The sequence below is a fragment of the Neospora caninum genome, chromosome XII (genome assembly GCF_000208865.1).
Source record: "Neospora caninum Liverpool complete genome, chromosome XII".
In the NCBI taxonomy this organism is placed as follows: domain Eukaryota; phylum Apicomplexa; class Conoidasida; order Eucoccidiorida; family Sarcocystidae; genus Neospora; species Neospora caninum.
In genome coordinates, this window is record NC_018398.1 from 3,108,434 (window position 1) to 3,125,114 (window position 16,681).

At 58.8% G+C, this 16,681-nt stretch overlaps 2 protein-coding genes across 2 annotated transcripts; one reads left to right on the forward strand and one right to left on the reverse strand.

Annotated features, from left to right (window-relative positions):
• Positions 1–1,879: 1,879 nt before the first annotated feature.
• NCLIV_064110 (RSC6/BAF60A ortholog with a SWIB domain, related) lies at positions 1,880–7,828 on the reverse strand (the record flags this gene model as incomplete). The annotated part of the gene is made up of 10 exons (XM_003885962.1): positions 1,880–2,671; positions 2,997–3,048; positions 3,502–3,569; positions 3,832–3,945; positions 4,345–4,959; positions 5,446–5,706; positions 5,887–6,123; positions 6,419–6,757; positions 6,944–7,084; positions 7,517–7,828. 10 exons carry the CDS (start codon positions 7,826–7,828, stop codon positions 1,880–1,882), a joined length of 2,931 nt encoding a protein of 976 aa, XP_003886011.1.
• A 1,865-nt stretch (positions 7,829–9,693) lies between these two features.
• Positions 9,694–15,189, forward strand: NCLIV_064120 (conserved hypothetical protein; the record flags this gene model as incomplete). The annotated part of the gene is made up of 7 exons (XM_003885963.1): positions 9,694–10,030; positions 10,934–12,252; positions 12,580–12,718; positions 13,327–13,436; positions 13,792–13,895; positions 14,600–14,692; positions 15,039–15,189. 7 exons carry the CDS (start codon positions 9,694–9,696, stop codon positions 15,187–15,189), a joined length of 2,253 nt encoding a protein of 750 aa, XP_003886012.1.
• Positions 15,190–16,681: the final 1,492 nt, after the last annotated feature.

Sequence of the window (16,681 nt, forward strand, 5' to 3'; positions counted from 1 at the left end):
GCAGCAGGTTTGCCGAGAAAACACTTGTGTTCCAGTTAGTCGGCTTCGTCTCAGCGTTCCAGGTCAAAATTCGAATCGGGGACATAGACAGGAGAGAAAAACCAACGCTTGGTGCCACACAAAACTGTCCACGTCTCAGATTGCCACACACCGAACTTGGAAACGCTCTTGCGCGTTGTCGACTCGAAGCGTTCCAGTTCCACCGCTCACAAAAATGCGGATCACACATCGGCCGGCACGCTGCTTGTCGAGAGCAGGAATTGTACTGGCACAAACCAGAGAAGAATCGCGAGATGCCTAACGAACGGGAGGGAGGTGATCCTTGTGTGTACCGGAAGTCAGTAAGCAAAGCGACGACATCAGCAGCTGAGAACTTGCGAACCTCACGGAAAGCTACATACATAAGGTACGCGTAGAGAGAGGCACACCCCTGCACGGTTACAGGAGGCCCCATTCGCTTGCTACCGAGAAAACGAAGGAAGGTAGCATTTCCGACGGTACAGCCTCGTTATCCTCCCCGGCAAGCTCAGACGCGTGGCGTCTACACAGGAGGCCGGGCGCGCAGGAATGCGCTGTTTGTTGCCATCGATTGCGTTCCCTTCTGTCGGGCGCGTGCTGAGGTCTCCAGAGGCCTTTCGGTTGGTGCTGTGACTGATGAACCGGGGAAAAGACGCAGCGTGTAGCAGTTTTAAGCTGCATTGCGTTCAAACTTTACACTGGATACGTTAACAACTCACTACAGACCACGAGACAAAGACAGTCTAATACGTAACTCCGTCCGTGGAAAACTACAGAGCTTCCAGCGATTAAATTCACGAAACGTGTCTAGTTCGCCTAGGCAGCACGACCCCAACTCAGAGAGTGCACTGTTTTTCTTCACAATCCTGAATCGCGAAGGTCGTAAAAGGCTGATTTGGTGTCAGACCCAAGCATATCGTCGGCCACTTTGTGTTGACACGCGGTTGCCATGCGTCTGTTGTTCCCGGAAGTACGCGTCGGACGGAGAAGCTAACCCGTGTCTTTCTGCGCCCCGTGCTCTGAACTGGACTTCCGCACCTGCCGATTGCCTCTACGACCGCCAGACGTGTTGCGAGTAGAGGACGTAAAAAGGTTGGTGCACTCACAAGCGGACTGGTCCGGTGATGGAGGATCGGTAGACGAGGACGTGAACAGATTCCCGCCGACGTCACCGTCACTAGTCAGCCCACAAAAAGGACGCCAACGACAAAGAGCTGTGTAGGTGCGATTCTGTGTGTACGGGTGTGACAGCCAGATCCGCGAAACAACTGTCACGTCTCGCTGGTCGCGCAGTTCCTCTCTGGAGGCGGAATTGCGCGCGAGGTCCTGACTCGTTGCGGCTTCAAGGCTTTCCTTCCACTTGGCCATTCCCGCAGCGCCAGGCTTCGAAACCGTCGACTCGCCAAAAAAATCAAGACAAACACTCTAGTCTATCCACGAAAAGGTCTAACACGCGTCTTTCTGAGTCGCAGTGCAATCAGAAGCCTCTTGTTTGGAACATTTCGCGTTTTCGGCACCCCGGTGTTCCCCTCGCGGGCCGACATTGCCTGCCTCCCTCGCAACTCAGTACATCGCCACGACGCCCCAAACGCGTTGGTATACGGTGCATACACTCCCGCACGCCCCTGCTCATTGTTCCTCTGGGCTCTCTCCATTCCCTTCCCGCCCTCGTCGCTTTCGCGTTCTGTCCGCGAGGCGCCCAATCTGCCGCAAAACACAGCTGCCGCTCCTGTGCCTTCGCCCACAACTGTCGCTCGCACGGCGCCTCGTTCATTCGCACCGCGCCACGTCACACACGGAACACCACGAGAACGGAGCGAGGTTCGTACGTCGCGAGCCCCGTGTGCGCCGCGCCGCCCTCTCAGCCCATGTGCCCGCCTTGCCTCATCCCGGCTCCAGGTGCTCCAGGATGCATGCCGGGGCCTCCGCTCCAGAACTGCCCCGGCCCCAGGTGCGCCGGCAAGCCCTGAGCCTGGGCCCCGGCGGGCCAAGAGGTCCCCATCCCCCCCTGACCTGCCATGAGCCCGTGAGGCGCCATCATCTGGTGCATCGGCATCCCAACCGGCGGCGCGTAAACGCCCGGCGCGGCCATCATGGGCGATCGCCTTCCAGGCTCCATCCGCCCGACTGCCTGGTACGGCCCCGCGGGCCGGGGGCCTCCAGCCGCGACGCCCATCATTGCGACAGAGGGATCTACGGGCGAGAACGAGGGACTGGGCCCGAAGTGCGCTCCAGGCGCCGGCGTCTTCATCCCGCCGTGGGGCGCGAAGCCAGACCCGCCAGGCGCTCCGGGATCGCCGGAGACTCCGAGAGGCGGGTGGTCGACTCCACTCGGCCCGACCGGGTTGGGGATCTGCGAGGCGTCGAATGAGGCGCCAGCGGCGCCTCCGGAAGCCGCCGCGCCGGGGGCGAAGTTCGTCTGCGGAGCCGAAGCGCCGGAACTGAACGCGAGAGGAGAGGCGCTGTTCTGCGTCGGCGCAGGCGCCTCCTCCTTCTTCTTCACATGGCGACTCGCGCCCGCCGGTCGAGGCCGCTGGCTGCTGCTCGCGCCTCCAGTCGCTGGGTTCGTCCCCGCGCGAGGCTTCGCCGAGCGACTCGCGGCACCGGAAGACCCGGCGCCGCTGCTTGGCGCCGCTGGGGCGCCTTCCGCATTCTGCGAAGCGCACAGGAAAACATGCACCGAGAACGGTGAGAGACAGCGCAGAAAAGGCGTGAGAGGTCGAGAGACCGTGGGCGCCCGCGCGAAGAAACGACAAGGGGGAGGCGCGCGGCTCCAGTGGAGGAAGAACACGGAGGAAACCCCCGCGAACGGAAAAAAAAGACACCCCCACGCATGAAAAGATCTAACCCGAGAGGGAGGACGAGCACGTCCGCCTGCAGAGGTATTCGCTTCAGGAGGTACGTTCATAGGGGGAGGCAAGTCGCATAATCCGCGCTCATGACTCTCGTGAAGGTCAGGTGAAAGCGAAGTTGCTCACCTCGCGTTGCCTTTTCCGCGGATCCGGGATGTTGAAAGAAGACAGCACCTTGCTGCACCACACGACAGGCAAACACAGACCGCGAGACCGTTGGTGCAAATGCACAGCCGCCTCGCCACGGGGGCTCGAAACCGGAAGAAGCCACGTGTGTGTGTGTGTGTGATCGACCTCAAGAAGAGTGTCAGCTCCGTCTCCGCCAGTGCATGTACAGTCAGGAAAACCGCATCTACGCCTCTACAGAAACCGCAGGACAGGCTCCGACACCCAGGGAGGCTCGGACGTGCAAACGGGTTGAACGGACCCCGACAGCCGGCGTCCGGGCGCGCCTGCGCACACCCGTGCATGCACTGTGGCCGCAGCGTTCGCCCAGGATCGCAGAGTAAGATCGACGCAAATAAATGCGCGCCCAGCGTGCCCGACGGAGGCTACAGCTGCCTCCCTCTGGCAACAAGCTGACTGGTTACGGCTTGCCGGTTCTTGTGTGCATGCGCTGGGCACGACTTACCAAACTTGGTCTTCGTAGGGGACATTCCGCTTTTGCAGGTAGCGCTGGACGGCGCGCGGCACCCAGGGCTGCATTGAAGACACGAGAAATGGAACGAACGTGGCTGTTCGGGGGAACATGACCAAAAGTTTGCCTCGGCTCGATCGATCGCCCACACCCTTCAGGGGTGTCCCGACACCGTCACTGAAACGCGGAAACGCCGCGTTGCCGGCCTTTTGCGTCTGAGAGAAAGGCAAGCGCCCGCCGAAGCTCCGTCCTCCCCCTCAGCGCAACCGAGACGGGGCGACGGTCTTTTGTCCGAGCAGAAAGTGCACGCCCTCGCTCGCTCACCGAGGTGTAATACGCGGCTGTGCGCTGTCGAGTGTGGTAGTCGTAGACGAAATCCTCGTCCAGCAGTGCCTCGGAGATGTCGGGCAGCGTCGGCGACAGCTGCTGGTTCAGGAACTGCGATCCACCCAGAAGCGAGCACACCCGGACAGGTTTTGCCAACATGGGCACACGCGTGTCGAGCGATTCCCCCAAGAAGCGCTTCAAGGCCTGCAAGCCATCCGCTCTTGGTCCTCACTAGCTCTTTTTGAAACACACGCTTCACGGCGCCAGTGTGCATTCGGATGCTCGTCAGCCGCAGAGCTGCCTACACGCTTGCGAGACAGCGGATTGTCCGTTTTTATTCCCCCTCTACCGGACTCTTTTCTTCTCGTTTCTTTCCTCCTGCGCGGCTTTTCGGATTCTCCTCGCTCTCAACAGGCTGCCCTTTGCTTTCTCCCCAAAGACGGGGAGGTATCGTCGTGCGTGCAAGTTGGTAAGACTGGAAGCGCCACCGAAGTCGCGAAGCCAACTCACCGCCAGCGGGTCTTTCGCGAAGCCTTTGTAGAGGTTCAAGTACATGACGCGTTGCTGGAGCTTTTCCATCGCCTGCTTGAGTTTCGCGTCGATGTCGTCGCTTTGCCGCTGCATGCGAAGAATGTCTTGCAGCAAGTGCTGCTCGTCCTCCGTCTGTTCGCCTTTCCCTCGCCGTTGGGCGCTACCGGGCGCCTGCGCGGCCCCAGGCGCCTGACTCGCCGCGCTGACAAGCTGGAGATGCTGCGTCTGAGTCGCCAGCTGCTGAAGCACTTGATGCTGGCTAGACAGCCAAGGGTCGAGGCCGAGGACGCAGCAACTCGTCGTCATGTTCTGAAGCATCGTCTCGACGGCGCACGACCAGAGCGCGGAGGTGGCGGTGAGCGCAGAGAGGCTGCCACAGCCCGCATGCGGCGCGCCCGGCCCGCCGACGCTCCACCCCGCGCCTGCGGTGTCTAGACACTCGAGCGTGAAATCGTAGGCCTGCTCGTTGTCGATCCAGTCCCCGCTAAGTTTCAGCGGATGCGAAATGCACACGGGCCGCGGCGGCAGCAACTGGCTCCGCAGCAGGCGCGGCAAGTCAGCGAAGCAAAACTGCTCGACGTGAGCTCCAAAAACCTAGAGTCACAGAGAGCAACGGAACCCTACGACGATCTCTGCGCGAGGCGCAGTGCAAACACGAGAGACCGTCCCTGCGTTTCTTCGGTTGAGTCCGCAACCCCTTTGTCAAACGTGAAAATACAGACATGCGCTCAGACACAGATCGATAACATGAGAGATACAGATGCATATGCACATATACATCTAAACAACGAGCTATACAGACTGACATGCATATATGTCGATACTCGGGTGCAAGTGGCGCAATATAATTATATATATATATATATATAAATATATAAATATACAAGTATATACGGTTCAAGGTTTAGATATATACATATATATATATATATGCACCCACCCACACACACACACACGGCGGACGCGAGGGCGACTGTGATTCAGCTTCTTTAGGATTCGACGCTTTTCGCCCTCCAGCCTTGAGTTCTCTCGTTCGGCGTGAGTGACGAGAGTCGCCCACGATCTTTAGTCGGCCCTTACTGCTTGCAACGCCGCGTCTGTGCGAGCGTAGAGAATGCCTCTGGGGTCAACGGTGGTTGTTCCGGCCTTCGTCGCACTTCCCTCAGAGGCGGCAGCCGCTTTCGAGGGGTTCGGGTCTTTCTCTGTCTTGGCCTTTTCACCCTTCTCTTCCGCAGGCACGAGCAAGTTGTTTGCCATCACGTGGGCCCAGACGGCGCGCAAAATGCCGCAAAGAGACAGCTGCTGCCTCCCGCCACACAGCGTTGACAGAGCGTCGCTCAACTGAGAAAGAAGACAAGAGACATGGCGCAGAAGAATTGGAACAGCCCAAGTCACGGCGCGGCGGAGACAGCCGAAGGCTTTCCGGCCAGATGCGGGGAAACTGAGGACGGCAAGAACGCGCGAGAGGGAGCGAAGAAGGAAAGCGAAGGCGAAAAGGACGACAGAGGCCGCAAGGCTCACCCGGAATGTGGGCGTTCGGTAGTTGATGAAGAAGAGAATTTTCAGGGGCATCTCCCGGCTGCCTTTGCGCTGTATGGACAGCCCATCAAAGAGCGAAGCTGCGAGAGAACTCGTCGTTCGACTGTCCCACACGACGCTCTCCTCGGGAGTCAGAATCATCACCCGCGAGAAGAAGGAGGAAAATCGGGGGGTGAAAACACTGGCGCCAGGACCTCCGGCGCTGTTGCTCCCCGCATTCTGCTCACAAGCACAGAAACAATGCCGCACGAGCGACGGCTTCGACTGGTTCCGAGCCGAGAGGGACTTCACCTTGAAACTGTGTGTGGGTCTCCAGATTCGAACCCGTGCAAAGGACGAGACAAAGCCGAGAGAAATCGAGACGGGCAGAAACAGCGAAGGCTACAGAAAAAGAGGAGTGAGACAAGCAAGGCAAGAAGCTCGGGGGAAACGCGCGCCTGAGCGGGTTCTCAGCCCTCTTCTCTTTCGCGTTCTCTGCCCCCGGCTTCCCTTCCCTCTCTCCCCCATCTCTTACGTCTTGTTTCTCCATGCTAACGGCTTTGATGTACAGACACCAGGAGGGCGGCGGGGTGTGGACGTCGGACGTTTCGACCGGGCCCACGCATGCGTTTTTCTTCCCTTCTTCGCCCGGAAAGCCACTCGCTGCATGCGCCGCCACGCGCTCGCCCGGGGCGCCTGCGACTTCGCCGCCGGCGGACTGCGCATTCGCCAGCGTCGCCGCAGAGAGCGCGGCAGCGAGTCTGTCAGGCTGCGGCGCATGCATGTCGAATGCGGAGTACGGTGGCGGTTGGTTCTCGTGCGTGTTGTAGATGAAGACACGGAGACGGCGCCGCGAAAGAAGTGTTGGAAGAACCTGAGGAGGAGGCAGAACCGGCGAAAGACAACTAGCCGGGAGTCCAACGCGCTGCCGAGACACCCCAAAAACTCCAGGCTCCCCACACGCCACTCCTACAGGCACGGCTGGGCCCGCAGGCGTCGCGTCTCAGGTTCCTTCTTGCGGGTTAAGCTGCCTCGGCTGCCTTGCACTTGTTCGACTTACAATGCGGCTACTTGTTTGCAGACAGGGGTAGCAGGTGTCTCGCAAACTCGTCACCAACTGCTCGACGGATTCGTCCATCTCACGCTGCAACTCGCCCAGAGCCGCGGATTCTCTGTAGAGTTCCGGGCACACCTCGCGCACCTGCGCAGTCGGACGGGGTCGAAAAAGGTGCGAGAAATCCAGCTAAAACCGCACCTTCTTGAAAAGGCCATCGCACAAACGACATTGCTACAAACGACGACAAACATTTGCACACCTTCTTTCAACATCCACAGACATACACACGCATTATTTCCACAACTACAGAGAGAGATGTATCTGCGCATATACGTCTACGGTGAGCACCACGACCTGTAGATAGGGCGATAGCAAGAAACAGCTGTGCACACGTGTCGAGATGCAGAGACCCGCAAAACCGTTTTGCATTTTTTTGACATTGATCTGCGGCAATGTTTCACCCTTTAGGCCCCCTCCACGTGTGTCTCTCCGCGCTTGCAAAAGGGAGAGTGCGTCCCGCCTTTCGCCCTTTTGTTTGGAACCATCCCGCCCTTCTGCTTGGTGCGGTGTACGTACACATTCCGGGACTTCGACGCACGGCACGAAACCGTTCCCCTTTCCCTCCCGTTTTCCATCGGAGAGTGGCGAGGCTCCTGTCGGTTTCCCGCCTGCGCCAGCAACGCTCTGTCCTTTGTGTCGAAGAGCGGAGGCGGTCCCTGACGCCCCCACGACGCTCGCGGGAGGCTTTCGCGCGCATGCAGAAGCCGAGGCGCCCGCCAGCGCCCGCGAGCTCGACGAGGGCGAAACTTCGTTCTGCTGCGAGGCTGGAGAAGCGCCGCCGCCGTCAGCGAGACCGGGGCCAGCGACGCCAGCTGAAGAAACCGTCATGGTTTGAGAAAGTGAGAAGGAAAATCGGGGGGAGACGAGAACAAGAGAGAGGAGTTCAAGGCGAAAAAGAAACAGAGAGGGCTGTTAACGAGGGAGGAGACGGCGGATACGGAGAGAGAGGAGAGGCCTGCTAAGGACGAACAAGGAGCTGAACAAGGAAGAGAAAAGGAAGGGATACCTGGAGAGGATCAAAGAAGATGGAAATGGAAACGAAGAGAAAAAAGAAAGGAGGGGCGAGTGTGAAGGAGGGGGAGAAGAGAAGAGAGTCTTCTCCTTCCCCCCCGAGGAGAGAAATCAGGTCGGAGGCGTTTCCGGCTCTGGAGAGGCTTCCCGGGGAAACGAAAATTTGTCTTTGTTTTTCAGACGGGAAGAAGAAACAATGAAGAGACACTTTGGTTCTGTCGTCGCACTGTTTACACCAAAACGCCGCAGAGAACGCCACGACAGCACGCGTTTTCTCGGGAGAGAGCAAACGTGGAGAACAGTCGACAGGCCCGAAGAATCCCCGGCGGGAAAAACGGTGCAAGACGAGGGATGCCGCGGAAGCTTGTTTCGGGCGAAAAACAGGAAACATCCACTTCTTGCATATCCGTCTAGCCTCGTCTCTCTTGTATAGCCCTCTCTCTCGAGCGATGCACGTGCATGCATCCGCAGTCCACTGTCGCCCAGGAGTGCGAAGATCCCAGACACGCAAACAGCCTTTGCACAACGAAAAAAAGCGCGGTTCTCTGGCGCCTGCTCTATTTGGGTGTATGTACACCTCAGACGCACTCCCGGAGGGAGGCTGAGGGCCCCGCTTTTGTTCCGTTGGAGAGGCTTGGAATTCGAGGGAAGAAGCTTCGTGGATAGCTCGCTTTCTTGCGCGCGAGAACAGCCTCGGGTCTGTCTCGTGCCGAGGCTTTCCTGCGACTTCGCGCTCCGCGTGAATCCAAGAAAGGGGTGCGCTCGCGCAACAGAGGGGGTGTCTCCGCTCACACGGACCGTGGCGGGGCGAGAGAGAACAGAGAGAGAGGAGAGCCGTTGTCTTGTCGCCCTTTTCTCTTTCAACTTTCCTCCTTCCCACTTCCTCAGTCTCACTGCCTCTTGCTCACTTCCCCTCCGCTTTCTGTCAGTTTCTTTCCCCCGCCTCAGGGGGGACACCCAGAGCAATCACACGCGGAAAAACACAAGAACCCTGGCACATTTGCCGCGTTTTCACCGTGGTTTTCCTCCCAGGGGAGAAGCGGGCCCTAGATGCGGGCCCGCTGGCCTTTTGACTCTCTGCATGCGCGCCTGGAGAGACATCTTCTCCTCGTTTCAGATACCTCTTCCACACACATATACACGTGTATACGTCTATGGGAATGCATCGCTCTTCAGAGGCCTACATATATATATATATACATATATATATACATATATATATTGGAGGCATGCATGAACATATCTACATATAGATATGCATGTGAAGCTCGATTTTGGTACGGAAGTGGTTTGGTGTGAGTGCTCGTTTGCCTCGCGAGCGACCGATCGACGGTGTCTCTCCGAAGGTGCGCTTGTGTGAGCACATTTTCCCTGGCGAGGTGGGGCGAGCAACGGAAAGGCGGAGAGCTCGTGCCGACGCTTTCTGTTTTGAAATCTTTTGATGCTTCTCGCGAATCTGAGAGACATCTCCACATCTTGCGGCGCGCGTCGTGCTCCTTGCCTTTTTTCATCCGCATATCGGTCCGTCTTCAAACACGTATCTCCGTCTTTGTCCTAAAGTACTACCCTCTCATTTTACACTTGCCAGGTCGCCTTTTGAACGGTTTTTCCAGTTTCCCGTCGCGCTGCTTGGATCTGCCTGCGCCTGGAAAAGCCGGCGATTCCCGATTTCTGCCGAAAAGATGTCGCCAGCATCGGCGTCTTTGCGACTGCTTTCAGCCGCATCTGCCGCTGCTTGGAGGCGCAGGACGCGAGACTCCCGCGGGGACGCGCCGGAAGACTGCGCGAACGGCGAAACGCAGCGACTGAGGGGAGACGCTTACGGGCTCGGCGCGAGAGACATCTTTCAGACTCCCTTTTCTCGTGTGCAACACGCGCCGACAGGTGCCTCCCTCGCCGAGACGAAGAAGGCGCGCTCGCTGGCCGGAAGCGGAGAGACGGAGCGAGACGGTTCCGGACAGCGACTGAGGATCAGGCGAGGAGCACCCAGGCCAGCGCGGCAGCTGACGCGGGGTGTATGTACGCAGCTCCGGACGCTCGAGTGCGGAGTCGGGTACAGGCGAGGGGTCAAGCGCGAAAATCAACAGGGAAGCGCACGAGCCTACCAACCGTCTGCGTGGTCTCTCGCTCCCCTGCTCGAGAGAAGAAAGACTTTCTCTCATCTCCGATCCCAGCGACTGGCGAGGGACCCGCCAAGCTCGTCACGCTTCTCTGCGGCTCTCTGCGCCTCGTCAACTTCGAATTCTTCTTGCTCTTCTGTCTCCGGTCCTTCTCCCTCTCGTCCTTCTTGTCCTTCGACTGCCTCCTCGTCGCTCTGGAGCTGGCTTTCTCCCTGGAATTGGAAACAAAAAAGGGATCCCGCGCTGGAGATGAACAGGACATTCCTCGTTTGCGTGCAGACGCACGACGGAGAACGCCCGGCTTCGCTGCGAATTCGCCAAAGAAAGCCTGATGAAGGACAAGGTACTCCCCCAGACGAAAACCCCTCTTTGCGACTGCCAAAGTCTTTCGCTTCAATTTGTTTCTCCCTCTCGCCTCAAAACAGCCACACTGGACCGCCAAATGCATCTGACCTTCCATATATATACATATAGATGTACCTTCACACACATGTGCAAACAAATATGCATAGAAGCATATACATATACATGTATATATATGCGCGCAAATATACATTCCTACGTATATTCATACAAAACCACAGATAAACATATATGTATATATATATATATATATGCACGTTTGTAGGTGGAGAGGAAGAAAAGCGAGCGGGGCGGTTTCCTTGGTGATACCTTCCCTTCTCGGTTCCTCGCATCTGAGCGTATATGTGCGCGACGTGATTGAAGCATTCTCTGGACGTGGAAGAGGTTTCCGGCTCATGAGACGCGTTTTGTGCCTTTGGTGTTCGCCTTTTTTTTGCAGGCGGAGGGCTGTTCGGAGTGGAGGCTGTCGCGGAAGGGACACTCGGTTTCGGGGACGCCGTTTGCACGGAGAAGCCGTTGCTCGTTGGCTCCTCTCAGGGGTCGTTCGCAGCGGAGGTTTTTGATTTGCGTGCGCTCCTCGAACAGAGACAGAAACCGTCGTCGGCCGCTCTCGGACTTGGATCCTGTCCCCCTGAACTGTGTCGCCCGTTCGCCTCCTCCGCCTCGTCCCCGGACTCCGCCACGAAAGGCGAGCAAGCGGCGGCGTTTGTGCCTCCGTTTCTCGATCTCCTCGCCTCTGCACTTTTGGCCAAACAGTCGGCGACAGCGTCGCGTTCGTCCCAGAGCGCCGCGCCGGTTTCCACCAAAGAGGCGCAAGCTCTGTTGGCCCTCGTGTCCCACTTCGCCTCTCGCGCGTCTTCAGAGACTGCCTCGTCACCAGGCGCGGCGAAGGCTGAGGAAGGCGAAGGCGCAGACAGCCCTCAGCGGCAGCTTGCGAGGCAGCTGCAGCCTTTCCTGCTTCCCCAGTTTCAGCACGAGAGCGAGGAGGATATCGAGACGCTCATCTCGCTCCTGCGTCTCGCAGTGTTGCCTTTGCCGTCGGGAGACTCAGAGAGCAAACGCGACGGAACGGCAAGCGACTGCCGCGCCCTGCGTCGCCCCTCGAAGACGCCGAGCGAGCCTGCACCAGCGCGAGTGGGGTTCTTCCCGCTTCTCCTGGTCCTTTCCGACGAGCCGACGTGCTGTCCGAACGTCGTCTTGGCCTTTTCGGACGAAGCGAAAAACCCGACGGCAAACCTTGAGCAACTGAACCTCGCGTACGTCCTGCTCGCCCCAGACGCCCCATCCAGTTCCGACTGCCATGTCCCTGGCGCCTCTCGCCCTTCCTCCTCGCCGACTGCCAGCGTAGACGCTCGAACGACTGGAGAGTCTACGCACGTAGCAGAAACGGCGGCGGGGTGTCTGGGCCCCGACCTCAGCGAGGCGGCTGTGACGCGGCAGTTGTCCCTTCGCGTGTCCCAGAACAGCTCGCTGGAGTCTCTCTACGCGCCGACCTTCATGAGGGAAGCGCGGCGTCGGCGCCGAAACTTGGGCGCCGTCTCCCGCGCATGCGCTTGTAAGAGGTGCACGCGCGCGCCGGAACTCTGTCGGAGTTTCAACTGCCAGTCTTGTCTCTCATCGGACGCAGCCGCGGGAAAGAACGCGAACCCGTCCGCCTCCTTTCGGCCCGAGATGCCTCCCATCGTTTGCCCCACCAGCCCCTCAAAGACCCGCGCCCTCGCCGACACCCCCATGCAGTGTCTTCGGTGCGGGAAAGAGGTGAGATGCGAGGGAACTAATTGCAGTCGGGGGGTGCGAAACTGAGTCCACGCTTACCTTTTTTCCGCGTTTCCCGCCGGTAAAGATGGAACTCCGATTCGCGGTGCCGGCTCGGAAAAATCGCGAGTGCGAAGGCGCTCGAAACCTTCGCAGGCGACCCGGGTGATCTCGGCTGTCGTTCTGTTTTGCGCGATCCCCATACCGCCAACATGCAGAAGCATCTAGCCCCGGATCCGAGAGGGGAGGGACAAGGAGACGAGTCGTGTGCGGATGGTGCACGCGCGTACAAGACAGAATTGCAACGGCGGATGCTGGGCATCTGTGCAGGCTTCCGAGGAGACCAAGAAGCGTTTCGAAGCGGCGGAGCAGAGCCTCTTCATGTCCCTCATGACCGCGGCCCACGTGGGTGCCGACGCGCGGCGGCGCCTCCCCTCGACTGCCTTCGACGCCCTAGCAGACGCTGCAGGTGAGAGAACGTTTTTGCCCGTGGAAACCAAGAGAGCGTCACTGGACGGTTCCTCTCCCGGACGCTACGCGTGCCGCACGCGACGTCCATCTCTCGCCTGGCTTGCGAAACTTTCCCGAGCACAAATTGTTCCACAACCAAACTGAGGTCGAAGAGGGAACGCAGCCAGGCAGGACGCAAGCGCAACACCACAAACCCGCAGCCCATCCGAAATGAGCATATCCACAAGAATCTATAAATGTATATAGGAAACGCATATTTAAGTATTCGTGCATCTTGTGCATTGGTGCGGTCCCACGAGCTCGCCTCTCAGCGGTATAGGACGGGAGCGTCCCGGCTTGTGGAAGCATCAGCCAGAACGGTATCCCTCCGCGTCCGTTTTTGTCCCCTGAACCGCCCTTGTTTTTTCTCGCCGTTGACTCGCCTTCGCCCCACGCGTGCGAGTCTTCTCACGTCTGTATCCGTTCTTCGGTCTGTTGAAACCAAGTCGCCAGTTTTGTCTCTCGTCTCGGTGTGCGGCGGGCGTGGGCCGCCGCGGTGCCTCCTTCACGTTCTCGTGCGTTCCAAAAGCGCCAAGGCGTCCTGGGCTTTCGGTTCGATTGTCGCAGTCGGCAGCGACGCAGAGAGCCGTGCGCTGATCGCGGACTCCCACTTCCTTCGTGTACGCCAGTTCACCCAGGGACTGTATCGTCTCGTTCAACAGGCGGCCGAGAGACAGGTATGCGCGCCGCAGCGTCTTTGACACTGTCACGTCGGGAGAGGCCGTAGACGCCCTCGTGGCGGTCGAGCTTTCGATCTACACATGCATGGCCTGTCGCACCCTCTTGGGTCGAGAGGGACTGAGGGCCGTCAGACGCAGCGCGCACTCTGGCTTGCCTTTCCTTCTCAGCCGCTTGTCTTTGCCGCACTCAGAAGCGCACGTGTCCAGCGACTTTCGTGATATAAAACGGGGATCGCAGGGAAACTGTACGGAGGCACGAAGGGGCGTTGCCGCCCGAAGGCGACAGCGGGAGAACGACGGGTCCGTGCGTTGTGAATCCGCGGTTCACCCTGCCTGCCGTGTGTCTTCGCAGACGAACCGGACGGCTGCCGGACCCACGCCGGGGCTGCTTGCTCGGAGCGAGAAGCCAGAGCTCCTGCGGCGGCGATGCGACGCTGTCATCCAGGCAACTCGATCGTAGGATTCTTGAGTTCCTTTTCTTGGCTTCAGCGCATGGTGGCCCAGCGAGCGGTGGTGCATAGGCGTGCTGAGTGTGCCTGCAGACATCGGTTTGCTGTGTTGCGTAGGCAGCTGCATGTGTGCATTCTTGCACGTCCGATTGTTCTTCGAAAGATTGTGAAAGGGGGAGCCGTGAGAAAGGCGGTGTGTCGCTCTCCCTGCCGTCTCGCTGCCGATACAACTCGAAGGGCTTTTCGAAACTTTGTGGGTTTTGTGTTTCTGCGAAGGGCCGCTGCAGGGGTTTCAACTCCCGCGAAGCGCCGCTGTGACCCGACGGGGCAGTGGTCCCAAAGTCCAGCGAGGCTCGTTTCGCGGTTTCGCTTCGATCGTTTTGCAATTGAACGTTTCTGCGTGTTTGGCTGTTCTCCACATTCCCATCACTCCACCTGTCCTCGCCAAGTTCCTGGCATCCCGTTTACTACCTACTTCAGAACAGGCGCAACGAGCTCAGGGAAGGGACAACGATATGGGCGCTCGCATTTCGTTTCATGGAAATCGACTTCTAAACCCTCAGTGCAGACTGGTCCAAAAATGGAGCCCTATCCTCCGCACAAAACGCCTGCGTGTTCAGTGCATATGCAGCGGCGAGTCGAGCCGACCTTTCCGTTTGCACGCCAGCCTTTTTAGCGCCCGTCCTCGTCGCTGGTTGTGTCTTCACTCAGGGTCGTGGGGTATCACCCGGATGAGGCCAGACTGCTCGAGAGCCTCGCCCTGGTCACTGGAGAAGAGGAGGACTTCCAGCGCGCCTACCGCAGGTGAGAGCGCACAACGCTCCGTTGGCTTGGCTGTGTCTCACGAGAGTGGTTCCAGATTGAAAATGCGTCGCCTTCGCCCGGCGTCTCTTCACTCGGCAATTCGAATGGAGGCAGTCGCCGCGCGTCGTGCGAAAGGCGCCGCGTGCTGCAGGCCGGTGTGGAGGTGTCCGCAATGTATCGTGTTGCCTTGCCACTGAAAGCCGTGTGGAGATCCGGTCGTAACATTCGTGGTGTTGCGGAGCTTAGTCGGGGCGCCGTCGGCGATGCTCCGCAGGCAGAGAGGGTCGGCTATAAGGGCGTCGCTTCCCGCATGTGTTGCAGCCTCGCTGTGGGCGTGTGCGAACAGGCGTCAGGCATTCTACAGAGGCAACGCAAGGCAATGCGTCCCGCCGTACGAAGTTTGGAAAAAGAGGCTGCTTGTAAGTCAAGCCTCCTCGAGCGCTGCTGCTTCGCCGCCAACAAGCGACGCAATGCGCGCTGTAGAATCCTCAGCTTAAAGCAGCGACACACAGCGGAGTCTCGTGGGTGCTAATATCCACTCTGCCAAGATATATGTAGCTATGTCGCGGGTTCGGTCTAATGTGTCCCCAATAGCGCTGTCCGGGACTCTGGGCGTTCTCTGCCTCTGCGGTGCGGGGAGCTTAAGGCCCTGAGGCCAGGCACGCGGAACAATGTGGGGGAAACACCGGACACACTTTCGACACCTTGGCGCCCGCGGAGCGTGGAAAGGTTGAGATTTCGGATCGTGATGCTGTCCCGTCCTGGATCGGGGCTCTGAGACAAAGAGGACACGCGCCGTGGCTACCCGAAATCGATCTTGCGTGGGCGGAGAGCTCCGTTCGGTCCGTTGCTCCGCGGCGGAGATTTTCCCGGAAAAAACGAGAAACGACGCTCTGTGTTGTTGCACCGTGTGCTGCATCGCTCTCCTAAGAGTTGCGTGCCTGTCCGCTTACGGATCAGCCAGAAAAAAAACACTCGTTAAACAGACTTTTCAGATTCGGCACATCCTACGGTTTAGAGGAATCGCTAGACTTTCGGAGTCGAGAAGCAATTTCCACCACCGCGGGTGCGCCGGCAGAGAGGCTTGGTTTGATGCACCGTCGCAGTTAGCCATGTTTGGACCGCGAAGGCGTAACAAAACCTGCGCGGTCGGGCGCAGTCGCGCGCAGCCGCCAACGTCCCTGAACTAGTTCGCACTACACAACCACGGGAACGGCGACGGGGTTTTCTTCCCACCACCGGTTTGTGCATCGGACGTCAGCAGAGAGCGGAAGTTTACGAGCGTTGTCCGAATGGTAGGAGCGACGAGTGGAGTGTGTCGCCTTCTGGAAATCTCGAAAGTATGAAAACAATCTCCAGGCAGGGTGGCGACAGGGTCAGACAGCGATTGTGTTCTCGAGATAAGAACTAACGAATCGGTTTCGGACGGTCTTGCTCGAAAATTTGGCGAGCCTGGGGTCTCCGCCAGGCAGTTCAGATCGAGAGACTGGCTCCGCGTCTCCGGCCGGATCGGCCCACATTCGCTCGGCCATCGAAACAGCATCTGCATGTAAACTAGGTAGTGGAGAACGACTTCTACAGCTGTTCGTCGGCGCATACTTGACCGACTGGAACACTTGGACGTGAATGCCCGTCTCGACTCCTCTCGTTACAGATTCGCATGCACCGAACATCTCGGGTTACGCTCACTCACGTTCAGCGTCTATTTGGCGGAACTACTGCGCGAATGGAAACCGGCTAGATGTAGTTGCAGTGCATCCTCACAGGCACACAGCGACGGTTCACACAGCGGAACCCAGAGCCGTTTTCCGGAACGGCCGATAGTGATGTCTATCGGAGCTAAGGTCGGCAAACGTAGATTCGTGCGCTGGACTATCGCATTCGACGAACGGCGTGCGGCAGTCGTGCAGCTTCCGCACTCCTGAGGCGTGGCTAGGTGAAACTGGTCGTGTTCAGGCGTGCACACGAACGCCGGCTGGACGTTCGTGG